Source organism: Rhinopithecus roxellana, chromosome 5 (genome assembly GCF_007565055.1).
Source record: "Rhinopithecus roxellana isolate Shanxi Qingling chromosome 5, ASM756505v1, whole genome shotgun sequence".
In the NCBI taxonomy this organism is placed as follows: domain Eukaryota; kingdom Metazoa; phylum Chordata; class Mammalia; order Primates; family Cercopithecidae; genus Rhinopithecus; species Rhinopithecus roxellana.
This window is the reverse complement of record NC_044553.1, coordinates 20,454,189-20,472,158: the sequence shown is the minus strand read 5'-3', so window position 1 is coordinate 20,472,158 and position 17,970 is coordinate 20,454,189. Positions and strand designations below refer to the sequence as shown.

General features: G+C 43.4%; 1 protein-coding gene across 3 annotated transcripts in view; it reads left to right on the top strand.

Annotated features, from left to right (window-relative positions):
* IGF1R (insulin like growth factor 1 receptor) overlaps window positions 1–17,970 on the top strand; it is a 319,047-nt gene that overhangs the window by 78,630 nt on the left and 222,447 nt on the right. Inside the window, exon 1 of one of the 3 annotated variants that reach the window (XM_030930222.1) lies at window positions 12,897–12,920. The exons of the other annotated variants lie outside the window; for them this stretch is intronic. Coding sequence (XP_030786082.1) covers window positions 12,914–12,920 — 7 coding nt within the window. The 5' untranslated portion in view covers window positions 12,897–12,913. Of the gene's footprint in view, window positions 1–12,896; window positions 12,921–17,970 lie in introns of those variants that run through there. 3 annotated transcript variants of the gene reach the window in all.

The window sequence follows — 17,970 nt, the reverse complement described above, 5'->3', positions numbered from 1 at the left end:
ACTACTGTTCCATTTTTTGTGGAAGAGGAAATGGAGGCAAGAGACCTGGTTATAACTTGTGCAAGGTGCCATGCAGCTAAGCAGCCAGCCCAAATTCAGACCTGCTTTCCTGTGATTATGCTGCCCATTACTCTCCCGTTGTAGCCCACCTAATACTTCCTAGTGGGGTCCTGATGAACACACACCCAGGGATGACTTAGTGGCTTGTCTTGCTCTGAAGAAGGCTAGGCACCATGTTGGATGAGTTCTTGAAGATGTCTTGCTCTAGTCGAGAGACTTTTAGATCTTTGGAGTTTTTGCTCCCGTCTACCTACTGCTTAGTAAACATGATGTGGGTTCTGTTAGCATGGCGTCCTCCCTCCCTACCACCTTTATACGAGTGGAGAACGTCTATGACTCTTAGGATAAAGGAAAGATTAAAATGAGAGTGACACAGCATAGTTAAATTATAGATGCTTAATTATAAAACAACTTGTTTCTGAATTTTAATACCTTGCTTTTCTCTGACTTTTTAAATTCCCCTCCTTAGACAGAATTCATTTTTACATTGATGATTTTATTTATTTATTTATTTATTTATTTATTTATTTATTTATTTATTTTGGAGACAGAGTCTTCTCTTGTCACCCAGGCTGCAGTGCAATGGCGCGATCTTGGCTCGTTGCAACCTCCCTGGTTCAGGCGATTCTCCTGCCTCAGCCTCCTGAGTAGCTGGGATTACAGGCACCTGCTATCACGCCCGGCTAATTTTTTTGTATTTTTAGTAGAGACGGGGTTTCACCATGTTGGCCAGGCAAGTCTCGAACTTCTGACCTTAGGTGATCCACCCACCTTGGCCTCCCAAAGTGCCGGGATTATAGATGTGAGCCACCGCACCTGGCCTGATGAATTATTTTCATGTGTGGAGCAAAACTTTGATGCTGATCAGTGATTAGGTACCTTTGTTTGATTCATTTTTAACTAGGGAGATTTTCTTTTTAAAACCACTCTTTAATCTTGTGAAAATATCTTTTAATAGTTGGATGTTTTAGCTGTGATGAATGAGATTGTCATAAAGAAAGGTATGTGGTTTCCAGTAAACTTTTAATTCTTTTGCAAAATAAAAATAATAGTCATACAGAGAGTAAAATATATGAAGAGTCAGGAGGTGATTTATCAAAATCAGATCGTGGACTCTGATTTTACCGTGAATTAGGCTCCTGGAAAGTGATTGGGCCAATGTAGCTTTACATTTTTTTTTTCTTGTTTAATTTGTCAAAGCAAACTTGTGGTTGCCTGCCCGTAGTTTAATTCTGCCTCCTTTGGGCAAACAACTGACTTCTACTGGGGGTCTTTCTTGAGAAGATAAAGGTGCACCTTGAAACTGCTCTCTGATTCCTCAGCAAAGTAAGGCCTGGGTGTCTCTGCAAGGCCTTGCAAGTGAGATGGGCTGTCACCTGAGCTCAGGTGGGGCTGCTCCTGCCTTCGACAGCCTCCTGAACTTCTTCTGCAGTATACCCAGGGGCTGGAGAGCAGAGAGCAGGTTTTCTTCCGCTGGGCTGGTCGGGGCAGCCACAGGCTTTCCTCCCAGCCTGCTTGTCCTCCGGGTGGGTCCAGCACCCGCTGGGATTCCTGTGGGCTTAGTCACTGTGCCGCGGCGGCAGAAGGACTGGGGAAACCACCGGCAGGCCCTGGTGCTCTGTCACCCTGAAGGAATGTGGGCCAGGCCGGGGCTGCTGGGCCTGGAAAGTTCTCCAGTCCCTGTTGCAGATCCAGCCTGCCGACTCAAAGTAAAAGGAACACGAGGTAGCCTCTGTACTCACTGAAGATGCATTTTTTTTTCTTTTTTTCTTTTTTCTTTTTTTTTAGTGAGCAGCAGCAAGATTTATTGCGAAGAGTGAAAGAACAAAGCTTCCACAGCATGGAAGGGGACCCGAGCGGGTTGCCCTGAAGATGCATTTTTTAAACTTGCTTTTTAACTAAGTATTTTTGTTCTGAGCTTTCCTGGGTCTGTGAACACACCCCCAGCTATTCAAGATGGACTTCTCAGTGAAAAGAGATGTGTCCTAGGAGAAATCACGCCTGTTGTTGCCGCTGGCCATCACAGATCCCCGCGCCTGTCTGTGAAAGGCTGGCTGGGTTGGGTGGTGGGGATGAGGATGGTCAGGTTGTCTAGACTCAGCCTGGACTGTCTTTGACTGGAGAGGCCTGAGCTTCTCCTCCACTACTCAAAACCCCGGTTAAGGGGACAGCAGAGCAGGGATGAGAGGTGGCCCTCTTCACATCACCTCCCAGCGAGAGGGCCTGACTTAGTGCTACCGTCATTGCCAGCCCTAGTTTCAGGGTCCCACTCAGTTGCATTTGAATGGGTCTCATGACATGTGCTTGAAAAGCGGCTGTTAGCAGCAGACCTTCAGGAGGCTGAGCTCAAGCAGGTGAGCATGTTCTGAGCCATTGTAAACCTAGTGAGGTGCCTATGCTGATGCCCAGGGCCTCCTGGGAGGGTCAGGCCCCCATCACTTCTTCATCCTACCTCTGGGAGCACATTCTGCGCTCTCTCCCAAGGCCAGCTGGTGTCCATTGGTGATCACTCTCTCTGTAAGTTTTTTAAGTGGCTTCCTTTCCTCTGGTGGAGAAGCCAGCACCTTTATCCTATGACAAGAAAGCTCTTTGTAGTAGGTGGTAGTAGATCAGACAGATCTGGCTTAAATTCTTGGCCGTGCTACCTCTTGGCTCTGCTATGTTGGTCAAGAGAATTTACCTTCCTAAGGCCTCTCAGCTGCATGGCTCTGGACACTCAGCTTCCTTCTAAGGTCGTTGTGAGAGGTAAAGAAAAGGGGTTAGCCCAGGGCCAGACATGGCACAATGCCTCAATGAAATATTAGCTGATACTATCATAATTTTTAAATTCCCATGGGACTCATTGTTGAAGGATTACAAGGCAGACACAAAAAATACTGCATTTTGAATTTGTGTCTGATTTATACATTTCCAAAGAGTGGAATTCTCACTGCAACGGCTGTTCTTTGAAAGGTTAGATCTTTGTTCTGAGATAAATTAAGTGGAAAAAGGTGTCGAGCATTATATGTACTGTTGTTCTTCAGGGCTAAATTTAAAAAGAGCATGTATGCTGATGAATGCTGGTTCAATCATTAAGAAGTTTTCGAGAAGGAATCCCAGAAAGTAATAAGCACTTATTTTTCATGGAAAGGAAGTGCAAGTGCTGGGTGACCTCCACAGGTAATCTTGTATTATTTTTGCACTGTTTGGAGTTTTTTTTAACCATGTGCTTTTATTTCTTTTATTCTTTTCAAAGAGCAGTAGGTATTATCTGGACAATAGAGTTCTGGTCTGTTTTCTGTTTTCTTCATTGTACTGTGCATTAAGAAAAACCCTAATGTGCTTTTTTTTTTAAGTGGACCTTTCCGCATCTGATTGTCCTTCAGTGAGAGCAGGCTGTGTGTGTGGTCTTGGGGAACGGTCCTGTTCCCTGGAGACAGTATCTTGGGGCCTCCCTGCCCTTCCCAGTGAGAGTTGGGCCTTCACAGGAGTAGAGGCATAGGATTCGCCTTCATCCTCTTGAAGAGCCCTAACAGTAGGTCCTGCCTGGGGTCTGGTGTAGAATGCCCTTGGGACGATGTGTGTGAGTGTGTCTTTCCTTAGTAAATGGCCTTGAAAATGCCACGTGCTTCTGGCAGGCCTGGATAAAGTTCGCCCTGCATAACCCTTGGAAAGTACGGTTCTCACTTGTAACACCCTGTCTGCAGGTCCATGATATTGTAATTAAAAAATTACGGGATCACAAGGGCCTATTTAAAGGGCATCTGGTATAAAGGCACAGTTAAAAGCAGAATTTGTGTCAGTGGCTCCCTTAATTTCTCAAATATGGTTCTATTTCTAAATTCATCCCACTGGATGTCTGTGTTGAGTTTTCTGTTGATGAAAGGAAAGAATGTTTAAAAATGAGGCGGACCCAAATTCTAATGTCTGAGTGTACCGCTGCTTAATTACTTTGGGAAGGTCACCTCACCCGTGTCTCTTGGAAAGAAAGGTATTATACTACATCTGTGATTTTCAGTTTTTTTTTTTTTTTTAACTAGACCCACAGTAACACATAGATACACACCATGATCCCAGGACAGAATAAGTATATAACTAACATAAGTGTTTCCAAATCACTTCTTGTCTGACACAGCACTCACCGTTTCTACTCATGTAGTATCACAATATTTTCTTCTCTTCTAATGCTGGTAAGAGATGCCGTAAACTGATTTTGAGAACTACCAATGGGTAGCAGCTAGCGGCTTAAAAAGCACATTATTAAGTTCCTTTTCACCTCTGATTTTGAGTCTATTGGCTCTCAGTTGAGTGTCCCGTACTTAGTGCATATAGAGTTGGCCTTTGAGGTCAGCCTCCTGTTTTCCTATGAAAATGAGGATGGAAAGGAGTCACTTGTTTCCCTCCTTCATGGCTACCCCCTGAGGACTGGGAAGAATTGAAGAATTTGAGTATATGTTCCCAATGGCATGATTTGATTGTTCATCTGTAAGCATTTTTAAATATTTGAGATGTGTATCTTGGGTAATTTTTATCAACTTTTTATTTGTAAAATAATTTCAAGTCAGTTTTTAAAGTAACAAAAATAATGGCAAACTTGATACCTTCCCATATTTTTTTTCATGTTTTTCCTTGAATTCTTAGAAAAATATTAAAGAATATTATCACATCAGTGTAGTCACCAATGAATTATTTTCTGGTGGCTTATGATTAGAAAAGCTGGATCTGGAGTGATAACAGATAACATTTGAGTGCTCTTTCTGTTAACTCATACTTGTAAGTAACCCCATTAGCTAACTTCTAGCAAGGCTTTGTTAGGAATGTGGAATCAATTAGATGAATTTTGAAAATAACTCTGTCTGTTCTAAAAGGCCCTGTGAGATCCAAACTGTTGTGGCCTGGTGCCTGGTAACTTTGATGGCCATTTTGAAATGTTACCATAGTGATAATTCTTCTGGAATCTCAAGTCATTAAAAGTGATATGGCTAACTCTGGGCCCTGTGCTATAAAAATAGATGTCATGGGATGTGTGAATCCTTTCTTCAGTGTTATAGTTAATAGCAACTGAAGGAACGTTTTGGTCAAATCCTGAATACTTATTAGGGGCTCACTGCTTGGCGGCATTTTTCTCCTCTGCGTAAATCATCTATCCATGTAATTATTAACCCCTAAGAATGAATAGCATTTTTAAAAGGGTTCCATTTTTCCCTCATTTGACTTTGTTTTATTCTGCTCCTTGTTTCTGTCTCTCAGTGAACTTTTCAAAAGATGGGTTATGACGAGAGATTAATCACTGATACTGCTCTTGCAGATCTGTATTTTGAAACTGCATATAGTGCTCTTCAGCTCTGTGGCTGGATTTAGTACCTCTTCTAGGGAGGAGTGGGTGTTGGCACAAAGCATATCCCATTTCCCTGAATGTCATGTGGACACGTGAGAGGACAGTGCACCCTTTGGGCTTGGTGCTGCCCCCTTCACGCTACTGAACCCCAGGGTAATAATTAAAAGCTGTGTTAGCTTTTCTCTGGTTAGAAGCATACAGGTTGGAGGCTTGTAAATAGCCATGGGCCAGTTGGTCTAGGCCAGGAAGCAAACCATTGGAAAATGTGGTTAGCAGTGAGAGTTGACAGCATGTTTGCCTGCAGTGGTGGTGGCTGGTTCTGCTTGTTGACTGGAGTTGCTTGCATTGGGAGAGCCTGACTTTATTTGGTCAAGTGTGTAGCTTGAGACCAGTTGGATTCCTTTCACAGAGACAGTCTTCACCCCCAAGCTCTGGTGTTGGGTGTGCAGCATTCATATTCAGCAAACATTTGCTGATTTCTGCCTCTCCAACTACTGAGCTCAGCTTTGGGGATCTGAAGATGAATAGACACAGCCACACTTCTGGGGGAATCTCCCTGTGGGGAGGCTGACATGGAAACCAACCAAATGGGAGTGTGGTGCATATGCTATTAGGGCTTTGTGCAGTGCCACAGGAGGCAGGAGAAAGGGGTAGATTGGTGTGGAGGGGGCAGGGGAAGACTTGCCTAGGAGCAGGGCCTTACAGGATGCAGAGGAGTTTGCCAAGTACCAGAGATTGTGGGGTAAGTGAATAAAGGCTGAGTATAAGGATAAGTCAATTCAGGCAGATGTCCCTAGGAATGAAGGTGAGAACGCTAGCAGAAACCGATTGTGGCCCTGTCTGCCTGCCGTAGGAGACTGGACCTGACTTTACAGGCAGTGGTGAAGCAGAACAGTGCCACGAGCACATCTGTGTTTCCTGAAGGGTCTCTGGCAGTTGTCTGGGGAAGGAGGGAAGTTGGCAGAGCTGTGGGTGGAGGCAGATGCCATTGCTATGGAGTGAGCATGGGGAAGGGAATCGGAGGCGTTTTGGAGATAGATTCAGCAAGACTTGGTGAAGGATGAAGTTGGGGCAGGTAGAGGAAAAGCATTGAGCTTACAGATGACTGGAGATGACTGGAGAAAATAACCACTGTTGCCATTAGCTAGGATAGAAAAAAACAAAGGGTAGGAATTTGACAGGGGAGAATGTTTGTGCTGTTGAGATGCTGAGTTTAGGTGCTTGTGGCGTGAGCAAGGGGAGTGAGCTGGTCTAGGAGGTTTTTGGAAACACTGACCTGGTTGCAGAGAGGGAGAGCTTGGGACACCTGTTTTGGGAGTCATCCCAGTAGGGAGCGATCACTGGGAAGGGGGCCACCACTTTGGGAGCGGTCACTGGGATGACTCCCAAGGGAAGAGGTTGGTTGTAGGAAGTTAAAAGAAAGGAGCACCCCTCATGCTAGCCCGTTTTCAAGGATATACGTTTGTTTTTTAGATTCTATAAGAAGTAGCTTCTACACAGAAAGATACCTATGTGTGGGTGAACACCTGGCGTATCCCATGCAGGGAAGCTTCAGCAGACCTTGGTGGTGATGGAACCACCACACTGATTCGAGGATTGGGTCTGAAGGCTTCTCCCAGCCGCCAATAAAAGCGGTTGTTTTGAAGGGCTCAGGTTCTTCCTGGGCTCTTTTGAGACAGCCTTGCTCTGTTGCCCAGGCTGGAGTGTAGTAGAGGTAATCATGGCTCATTGCAGCCTCAACTTCCTGCCTCTGGGCTCAAGTGATCCTCCTGCCTCAGCCTCCTGAGTAGTTGGTACTATAGGTGCATACCACCATACCTGGCTAATTTTAAATTGTTTTTTTGTAGAGATGGGGTCTTGGGCTCAAATTATCCTCCCACCTCAGTCTTCCAAAGCGCTAGGATTACAGACATGAGCCACTGTGCCTGGCTGAGAAGGTTTTGTTTGTTTGTTTATTTGGTTTTTCCTTCCAAACCCCCTTGTGGTCCAGAGGAGGCCAGAGGATCTCAGGGGAATTCCCTCTCTGAGGAGCCTCCACTGCTATTGCATGGCCCCCAGTATAGTCATTTGAGCGAAGAGCCCTCCAAAATCATTAAGCTTATTTGTAGAATCCATTTGCTGTCTGACTATCTGATAAAGATGAGAAGTGATAGAACCGGCCCCCCCCCCCCCCCCCCCCCCGTAAGGTCTTAACAAGATCCAGGTGGAACATGGGACTGTTTGCAAGCTACTTCTGTTTCTGAAATCACATGCTTGGGATCCCAAGTAATCTACTGAAAGATGTCTTTGGGAGGCAAAGCCTAGGGATTTGTCTTGTTTGCCCCTAATCATCTCTTCCATCCTCTTTCTCAGAAGTCTTATGTCCAGATAATTTAGTACATTTGATCTACTAACAGCCAGGGCCATAGCAGAAGCTGATATTACATACCCTGGAAGTCCTTTGCAAACACACTGTAGTGGCGATTGATTAGTATTCCGAGCCATAGGTAACATTAGCCTGCCTCATGGGACCCTCAGACACTGACCATATCCATTGCAATTCTTAGATGTAAAAGAGCATGCATCATATAAATAAAAACCTATATGATTATTTCCATTTGAAGTTTTTGTTGTACTGTAATTTCTCGGGATTTTGTATTTTCCAACAGTAGTGTCACTTAATGGGAAGATCGCTCAGGCTTTGTAACTGGGCATGATACCAGGTATTCTCGTTTAGTCATTCTGCTCGGTAGTATTAACCTGAAGCCATAGGACATGCCAATGTTTTATTCCATGGTTTTTAAAAAAGTTAAAACGGCCGACTACAAATCCATCCTTTTTTACTTCAGAGTAGGTCAGCCTTGGTTAAGTCTTAATATTTCTCATGCCTTTTTTTTTTCTTCAAATGAAAACATATGGAGAAAAAATAGCATGTTTATGCCTTTTGGTTGTACCCAGCACTGCCCAGAATGGCTTACAGAGTTTATACCCATGGAGGCTTCATAAAGGTGACATTAACTTTGCAGTAAAGTCACTGACCCCAAACCTGTGTCACTTCAGGCTTAGCCAAATGCTAACAGGGCAACTTAAAGCTTAAGCAGAGGTATGTGCTTGCTAAGTAAGTGTGTGTTTTGGACTAATTGGTGACTACCATTCTGAACATTAACTGCTCTTTGTATTTTAATGTTGCCAAGAGGCTGATTGTGTAACCTTTGAAGGCTTCCCTGAGTTTGGAGAACTGAATTTATATGGTGACTTCCTATTTATAATGTCTTTGGGGGAGCTATGAAATAACTTTTCTTCTAAGTGAGATTTTTGCTTTTTTTAAAAGTTTTTTATGTTGTTGTTAATTGGGTAGTTCCCTTCCATGCCAAGACAAATTGTAGGTTCGAGTTTCTATGCAGCCCGTATGTAAAAATTGGTCCTAAAGAAGGACTGTATCACTCTACTTAAAATTTCTTGCATTGAAACAAGTATGGGTAGCGGTATCCTTTCTTATTTCTGCTTCCTGGTGATGTTTGAGACTCTGAAAGGTCCTCATGGCAGTGCTGATTAGATTGTGGCTGGGGTTCACCCACAAGTTCCTAAGTTGGGGAATGTGGAAGTGCTGTTGACGGACTTGTCCCATGTGTGGGGTTTTGCAGTCTGAGGAGAGGTGACCACCCCTGGTTTCAGTCCAGGTAGGGTTTTGTGTCCCTGTCAAAAATGTGTTGTGTGAAGTACCTTGACTTTCATTTCCCAGGGAAGAAGCCCATTTTAACTGACTTATGCAGAAAGGAGCACTGTGGGTCCACTTAATGGAAGAGTCTAATCTAACACTGGCTTCAGGAAGTCCACTGGGGGCTCCCCGTGACTCTGCCCACCTGCATATTGGCTTCATTCTAAGGATCCATGTGGTAGCAAAATGGTTGTTAAAACTTTAAGCCTGCATCCCCACCTTCACGTTCAGTACCCAAGAGTGAGCAGTCTGTTCCAATGGCACAGACCTGTTACAAGAGCTTTCTAGCTGTTATATTGCTAGGCCACCGCCCTCCACCAGTGTGTTCCAGAGAAAGATGCTCTGATGCGCCAGCCCAGGCCATGAGGTTCTCAGCCTCAGGAAGGAAGGAGGAGGACAAGGTGGTCCCTTAGGAGAAAATGTGGATATTCAAGAAAGAGGGTCGCAAAATAGCAAACACCCACTATGGCTGGGCAGTGCAGGGTTGCAGAAATACATTTTGATGTGTGAGTGCATTGGAGCTACTTCAAAGGGCAAACACACCACTTTGATTTATTTCTCTTAGTGATACGGTATTTAGAGAGGGAGATACTTTTTATCTTCATGGGATACTTAACAGTGGTGCTCTAGAAGCCATGCACTGCTTCTGGCTTCTCCTTCCTTTCCTCCAAGGCTCCTCCTGCCTCCTCCCAAAGCTCTGTGCCCTGAAAGAGCCTTGTGCCATTGCTCGGTTGTCAAAATTGTATTAAGCAGACACATCAAATTAAAACTTTTGCGATCACTCACCAATATGGTTTCCTGTACAGTACTGCCCTGAGGGGGGATTACAAGTAGTTATGCATCCATTTCATTGATATATCATTTTTATTAAAAAGAAAAAAAATCCAACCAAGAGAGGAAGTGTAGCCAGCTGCCTAAAGAGTGGCAATGATGGGAGATGATATGTTGATTACATTAATCCATATCCTGTTAGTTCACTTTGCTTCTGTCACTGCTGCTGGTGAAGTTACTAATGTGAACTAATTACATTTGCTCTGAAAAGCCAGAATTTTTAATGCATCTCAGCAAGAAAGGTTAATATTATCAATTTAACAGCATGAATGAAACATTGTGTGTATTGAACTTGAACTGTCCTAAAAGCTTGGATAATAAAAACCCAGTGGCTTCTTTTATAACTCACTGGATAAACAGTTATTGGTGAGACATGGATAAGGCTTTCTTCTCTTTCAGTTTTATGGGGGGGGTGGTAGGCAGTCAGCATTAGATGCTGTGTGTTGACAGGGTGATATTGTAACTTCGTGAAATTGGAGGCCACATTAAAAAAGGCACTCCTTCCTGTTAAAAGCTTTGCAAGGGGGCTGTATATATTTTCCTAATTAGTGGGAATATTTTCTTTTTCTTTCTTAATTTCTTTTTTTTTTTTTTTTTTGGAGACAGAGTTTCACTTTGTTGCCCAGGCTGGAGTGGAGTGGCACAATCTCGGCTTACTGCAACCTCTACCTCCTGGGATCAAGCAATTCTCATGCCTCAGCCTCCTGAGTAGCTGGGATTACAGGCGTCCACCACTTCTCCCGGCTGATTTTTTTGTATTTTAGTAGAGACGGAGTTTCACCGTGTTGCTCAGGCTGGTCTTGAACTCTTAAGCTCAGTCAGTCCAGCCATGTCGGGCTCCCAAGGTGCTAGGATTACAGGCGTGAGCCACCAAGCCTGGCCGGTGGGAGTATTTTCAAAGAGAAAAACAATTCACCATACCCCAACATGGTAACAGTCTTCTTGTTTTAGAAGCATCTATGAATCGCCAAGACTTGTATAACTAAGATGTGTTAAAAGTCAGTCAGTTTTCTGGAAACGACCCAGCCCCTGAAGATAGTCTTTTGAGTAGTGGAGTGTTTTGAGAGGGACACTTCCTCTACAGGAACTTAAATGGAATGGCTTTTTGTGTGTGCACATGGTACCTACAGTGATTTCTTGTATTTAATTACTTCCTGCACTCATCTGACTTACGTAGTGGTAAACAATGAGGATGGGAACAGGTGGCAGCTGCTCTGTGCCATCCACCGTCTTGGGAACCCTATCATGGCATTCTCTCTGGGGCAGCATGTTGAAGTGTTTGGCTGGTGACATTTTGGTGACCGGTTGGCTCCTCATTGTCTTTCAGTGTGGAGATTAGGAACCGAGTGAGGATTTGGAACCCTTGCATTTGTTCTGCCAAGAACATGACTTGCCTCTCGCCTGAGAGCAGTGGAGTAAGCTGATAGCTAGAAATACTGTTTTGGGTAGGACTTACCCAAAAGAGTGGGCTGAGTCCCAGAACTCCAAGTTTGAGACCTGTCAAATAAATTCTGAATTGTTCTCAGGTATGTTTCTCAATTGGAATCTTTTTAAATTTAATTTTAAAAAGACTTTGAAAAGTTATCTTGTTCTCATTTTTCTTCTCCCTCTTTGCCCCCTCCCCCCAATATCTTAGGGTGAAGAAATGCAGGTTTGAGAAAAGCTTTTTTTCATCGTGTATTTGTAATAGCTGGAGCCTGTTGAGATCATGAGGTGGAGTGGAAGGAGGAAGAGACCTTGAGGAGGTGTGGAGGGGAAAGGGGTGAAAAGTTCTGTAGTCTTCTGTGCCTCCCCCCCCCGGCCCCCGCTCAGGGTCTCCAGTCAGCCCTCTGGGTTTGTGCCCTTTGTGCTGCACTGACAGGTCAAAGCTGACTCAGGCCTTTGATGTCTGCTATAGGAGCAAAAGCGATTCCCGGTCCCGCAGCCATTCCTGCAGCCTTGTGTATGAAGGTCTGCTGCTCTGATGTGGATGGCGGCTCTAGGCAGGCTGTTTCCGCTGGCTGTGGTTGTTGCTGCAGGTTTTTCCACATAGCTTGGTCATGCTCTTGTATCTAGATTAAAATCCTGTGACAGTTGGGCCTCTTTATCTCTAAATTTATTCAGAGAGCCTTATGATAGGCAACAGGTTACCCTTTACCTGGGTAAAACATGGTTTATTCTACAGTTTGGTCCCATTGTAAGGCCAGGAGATAGGGTCTCATTAGTTTGCCTAGGCTGAACTCAAACTTCTGGGCTCAAGGGATCCTTTCGACTCAGCCTCCCAATTAGCTGGGACTGTAGGTGTCAGGCATACACCACCTTGCCTAGCTTGAAGATCTTTCTTCTAAATGAGTGGGCTTTAAAGTGAGCAGTGGGACCTGGGCAGGTTGGCTCATGGCTATAATCCAAGTGCTTTGAGAGACCAAGACAGGAAGATCACTTGAGCCCAGGAGTTTGAGGCTATAGTGAGCTGTGAGCACACAAGTGCACCCCACTCTGGGCAGCGAAGTGATACTTTGCCCCAAAACAAGATAAAATTATCCCACAGATTTAGTCCTGACTTGTGTATTACTAAGCAGTTGTGTCTGAGGCTCAGATTCCCCCTACATTTAGGATTTGTGTAGCTAAATCTCAGATCTCATTTTCAGGCAAATTTCTCTATTAAGGTTATAAAAGACCAAAATAACTGGAAATTCAACTCTGTACTTGAATACTTGGTAATGCCCAGCATTCCCTTGACTATCCCCTCCCCCCGCCTTTTTTTTTTGGAGACAGAGTCTCGCTCTGTTGCCCAGGCTGGAGTGCAGTGGCGCAATCTCAGCTCACTGCAAACTCTGCCTCTCAGGTTCACCCCATACTCTTGCTTTAGCCTCCTGAGTAGCTGGAACTACAGGCGCCCACCACTACGCCCGGCTAATTTTTTGTATTTTTAGTAGAGACAGGGTTTCACTGTGTTAACCAGGAGACTATCCCATTTTACAGTTTGCAGGTCATTGCCCCAGTGGACTCACCGGATTCTTCCCGCAGCCATGAAAGGTAGGTATAATTAACTCCAGTTTACGTTCAGGAGGCTAGAATGTTCGTCAGAATGCCTTTGCAGATGTTTTTTCACCCTGAGTGGCTACACTTGTACTATCATACCCTTCAAACTCTAGGATGTATACTCTTACATACCAAAACACAAAGAAACAACAGGAAGTAAGAGCAAAACTCAGGTCTAAGTGACATCTTGCCTTGCTTCGCAATTTCAGAGTTTGCATTGCTTTAAAAACATTGGTTATAAGTGAATGTGGGAACGGTGTGTTCACTATTTTTATGCCATGGCTGTGCTGTGCAGGAGCTGAGCTTTTCATGCATTCTAGACAGAATTGACCTTGGTTAATGCTTGACTCGGGAACTATGCAGAAACATCCAGGAAGTGGTGGTGGCTGATCCTGACTGTCCTCAGTTTTGTGAAATAACAGCCCCTGTGCCTCCTCCTGTGCATGCACTGTTGGCGGTCTAGTCTTGAGAGAGAACCTGCTGCTGTCCCATGTGTCACAGCCTTCCTAGCAATTCTTAGGCCTGGGTGCTGTGTTTTCGTGATCTCCCCCGAAGCAGCACTTTGATGTTTTTTCAGAGTCGAAGTGTCACTGTGGATATTTGTTCTAAACAAAATTGCAAACTGATCAAATGTTACATCTTTTGATACCAAATCAAAAACAATTCGTGGTGGCTGATGAGGTTGTCTCCTAAAAATTTGCCTTTTGAACCTATACTGCCTTCATGAGATTATTATGAAAGTAGAAAATAGCCTGTGAAAAATGGTACCTTTGCTAAAAAGAAAAAAAAATTTTTTTTGAGACTAAGAGTCTTATCTGTTGTCCAGGCTGGAGTGCAGTGGCACTATCTTGGCTCACTGCAACCTCTGCCTCCCAGGTTCAAGTGGTTCTCCTGCTTCAGCCTCCTGAGTAGCTGGAACTGCAGGTGCATGCCACCACACGTGGCTAATTTTCATATTTTTAGTAGAGACGGGATTTCACCATTTTGCCCAGGCTGTTCTCGAATTCCTGAGCTCAAGCAATCTGCCCACCTTGGCTTCCAAAAGGGCTGGGATTACAGGCCTGAGCCCCACTGCGCCTGGCCTGCTGCTATAAGAAAATATTAACCTTAGGATGGGAAATGTGATCTGAACAGGATTCCTGTGAAATGTGCCCAGCGTAGGTCTTAGTCTCCTCTCCAGTGTACGTTTATGAGGGGCAAGATTTCACCATTCTGTGAAGAACTCTGGGTGTTGAGGACTGCTCACGCCTAGGGAATAAATTTCAGAGCATGCGTAGATAGTGACATTTTCTACTTAAAATATTATAATGCATTATTTATTTTGGAAAATAAAACATTAAGGCTGAAAGTTTTGGGTTAGTAATCTTGATGTTTTAAAATGCCTTAGCATTCCTTCATTTGTTTTGCTTGCCCCACGTGATTTTGCTCTAATTTACACACCTCTATGCATGGTTAATCCACTGTGTCACTCTCGTGGCTTTATTAACTCTTCTCTTCCAGTTTTTCACTAAGAGAATGTCATGTCCATGCTTAGTAAGATGATAAATGGGACTAAGAGTAAATGCAGGCTGAAAAAGCATTTAACAGATCAAGGATCTGAAGCTTTTAAGAAAGCAAAACAATAAGCAAGAAACCCAAATAGAGTCTTGAAGCACACCCATTGAAACCCAAGTTTCAGAATTTGCTATAGCCTTGCTGCCAAATCACAGTAAAAGCTGAAAAGGCTTTTGTGGTTAGTTACGTGTGACACAAGAAATTGATGTGTCTGAGAGAAGTAGGATTTCTCTTTTTGAGGGGAGAAAAATACAACAGGGGAAATGTTTCATTAACAATAAATATGCAGCTTACCATATCTGTAAGGCACAGATTTGATTAGTAGTATTTTGAAGGCAGCATAAAGGAAGATCCTAAAATCTCTGTGCTGCGTAGCTCCCATTCGAGCTGCACATGTTAAAAACATTCTAGAATTCACACAGTTGAAACAAGGTGGCTGGTTTAGGAAATACTTCTCCCCATTCCTTGGTATTCCCCACAACCCTATTCCCTAACTTTCTGTTATGTATCTGGACTGGCTTTTAAAAGAGATTTAGTGAAATTTAATTTTCTAGGGAAACTCCACTTTGTCAGAAGTGTAGTATTCCTCAAGGACAGCCTTGCTGGTCGGCAAATCTCAGTTGAGTGTATTTGTGGTTAAAAGAAAAAAATTCTTTCTGAATAGAAATATATAAAGAGTGATCATGTTTAACTTTTTATTTTTTAAAAATCTTTTATGCTGTGTAAATTGTGGGTTGACTTCATGTTTCTAAACTTCCTGTTTTAGAATGACTCTCTTGGGTAAATTATTAGCAGACACTCTCGTGTTGACATGTCCATTTTCCTTTCCATTAAGCTGTCTCCATTGCAGTTCTGTTGATATGGCTTTATATAGTTTTCCTGAGCTTTTTTTTTTTTTTTTTGGTAACAAGATATCTATGCAAGCTGAAAAACTCTCGGCGTTTCAGTTTATATCACTTCCAGAAACTTTTAGATGCTATGTATAGGAGTGACTTTCTTCTAGGGTTAGGTAAGATACTTCCTTTTTTGGAAATAATTTTGCCATTTGGTCTCACTGCCTGATTTGTGCTTTTTCTTCTTCAGCAGGTAGTGGGAGACTGTATATTGTATTGCCTTTTACCAGACACCGAGAGGAGTCATGTTGAAAAATAGCATCCTCTTAGCAAAAACACAGTCCCTTCTCTGAGAATAAATTGCCAAGTCCTTCCAGGTCATTGATGGGCTCTCAGGTGCTGCTTTTCTGTGTGTCGGGGAACAAGGGTGAAGAGCAGCGCTAGTCCAGCACTGCTCCCTCGTCCTGCATTTCTTCTTCTGTAGAGTCCTTTGTAAACTAGAGAGTCTTGCAGAGTTGTTGGGTTTTCCCAGGAGATACTGTATGCAAAGAATTATCATGAAGACATAAAATCAAGTCTTGGTGTAAAACTTTTTTAATAAATTTAAAGGCCTGTCTCTGTTTTTCTCCTCCTACATGGAGATTTTCATGTGGTTAGTAATAAAACTGTAGGCAATTGTATGTCTAGATTTCTATGTGATTTGTTCATGTTCATATATGCACACCTGTATACATGTGCATGCATATTCAAGAAAGACCTCCAGTATGCTTGAAAGGATTGAGGTGCCTAGTTTATGGTAGTATCTGAATGGAGTGAGAGGTAAAAGTTAAGTCAGTGTGAGGCAAGGGAACTTAGTCCTTTAAGAATTGGTCTGTCCCTGCTAAGCCAAGACTTGTTTTCTTCCCTGGCTGGGTCCTGAAATGGTCCACCTGACATTCAGCTAGGTTGGGGGAGAACCTCTTTAAACGTCAGATCTTATTCTGGAGGTGTGTACCCAGCCTTCTCACAAGCATATCCTGCTAAATATCTGTTCAAGGTTAGCCTAGGCCTGGAGTATGGAGAGCATGAAGCCAGAGCTAAAACAGATCAGTTCATGGATAAATGAGGAATTTAATAAAATTTGAAAATAAACCCCACATAACTAGTGCTGCTATTGATCATTCTTATAGCCAGCAAGAGTGGTAAGGGGCTTGGTCTGCCTGATGTGTGGAGATGCTTGTGGTGGGGGGCAAGATGGACGAGGGCTGGGGCTGCTTCTTGAGCATCTTTACATGGGCGGAGGAGCTCTGACACAGTGGCAGTGTTTGTGACATTTTCCAAAGCGATTAAAATAATTCTGTAGAGTTAACTCTAGGCTAGTGTGACTTGATCTGAAACAGTCCCAGCCAGAAGGTAAGAATTCCTGTGTTATGCTGTTAGCATACCATTTGCTGAAGTTCAAATTTAAAATTTTTAATTTAAAAACCAAAAAGTAGTACTGATCATTTTGGATTGTTTCAAAGTAATATTATTTTTGCTTGTTACAAACATTGGCTTGCCTGCATCTAATTGCACTCATAATGGGCCGGGCGTGGTGGCTTACATCTGTAATCCTGGCACTTTGGGAGGCCGAGGTGGGTCGATCACCTGAGGTCAGAAGTTTGCGACCAACATGGCGAAACCCCATCTCTACTAAAAATGCAATAATTAGCCAGTCTTGGTGGTGAGTACCTGTAATCCCAGCTACTCGGGAGGCTGAGACAGGAGAATCACTTGAACCCGGGAGGAGCAGGTTGCAGTGAGCTGAGATTGTGTCATTGCACTCCAGCGAGTGCAGTGTGAATCCTTTAAGGGAACAATGTGCTGTGGTAATCATGATTTCATAGTAAATAGGTTTCTTTTTTTTCTTTTGCTTTTGCTTCCCTTTCTATCAGTGACTAGCCCTAATGTGTTCTAACTTTTGAAAATAAAGTACAAATTAGATGGATTTAAACGTAAGGGAAGTAAGATGGAAATTCATTACTTTTAAAAAACAATTTGTTGTGGATAAGATTTAGAAATCGAAACACAATAAACTATGTTTCCATGACACAGGTGTACTACCAAGTTTTTACAGTATACCTTTGAGGTAACTGGAATTTTCATGTCATTTGGAGTAGGGCTGGGCCAGTGATTCATTCATCTCCTTGTTCATTCATTATGCGAATACCTAGTAAATGCCCACTAGGCACCCTGGAGTCATTTGTGTAGAATGGCATCTCTATACAACTGTTGGACTAACTGTCGGAGACACCCTAATCATCCCAGCCACAAACAAATAGAACATTGTATGTGTGCTGAATCCCACAAAGGCCAGACATGATGCCATGAGACCAAGAAGGAAAATAAATAATGTGGAAAGGACCTGGGGTGGAAAGGTGGGGAACCTGGATGGTAGGAGTCAGGCCACATGGTGCCCCAGAAGCCATATTGAGTGTTTTGTCTTCACCAAAGGATCAGTGGGAGATTAGTGTAGAACATTAAACAGAAGTGGGGTGTGCGTCATATTTCCATTAAAAAATTCACCCTGGCCACAGTGTGAATAATAGATTAGGGAGGAAGCCAATCAGGAAGCAGTTGGAGTAGACAATGCAAAAGGCAAAGTGAACTTGGACCAGTGGTGGAGATAAGTTGACTGC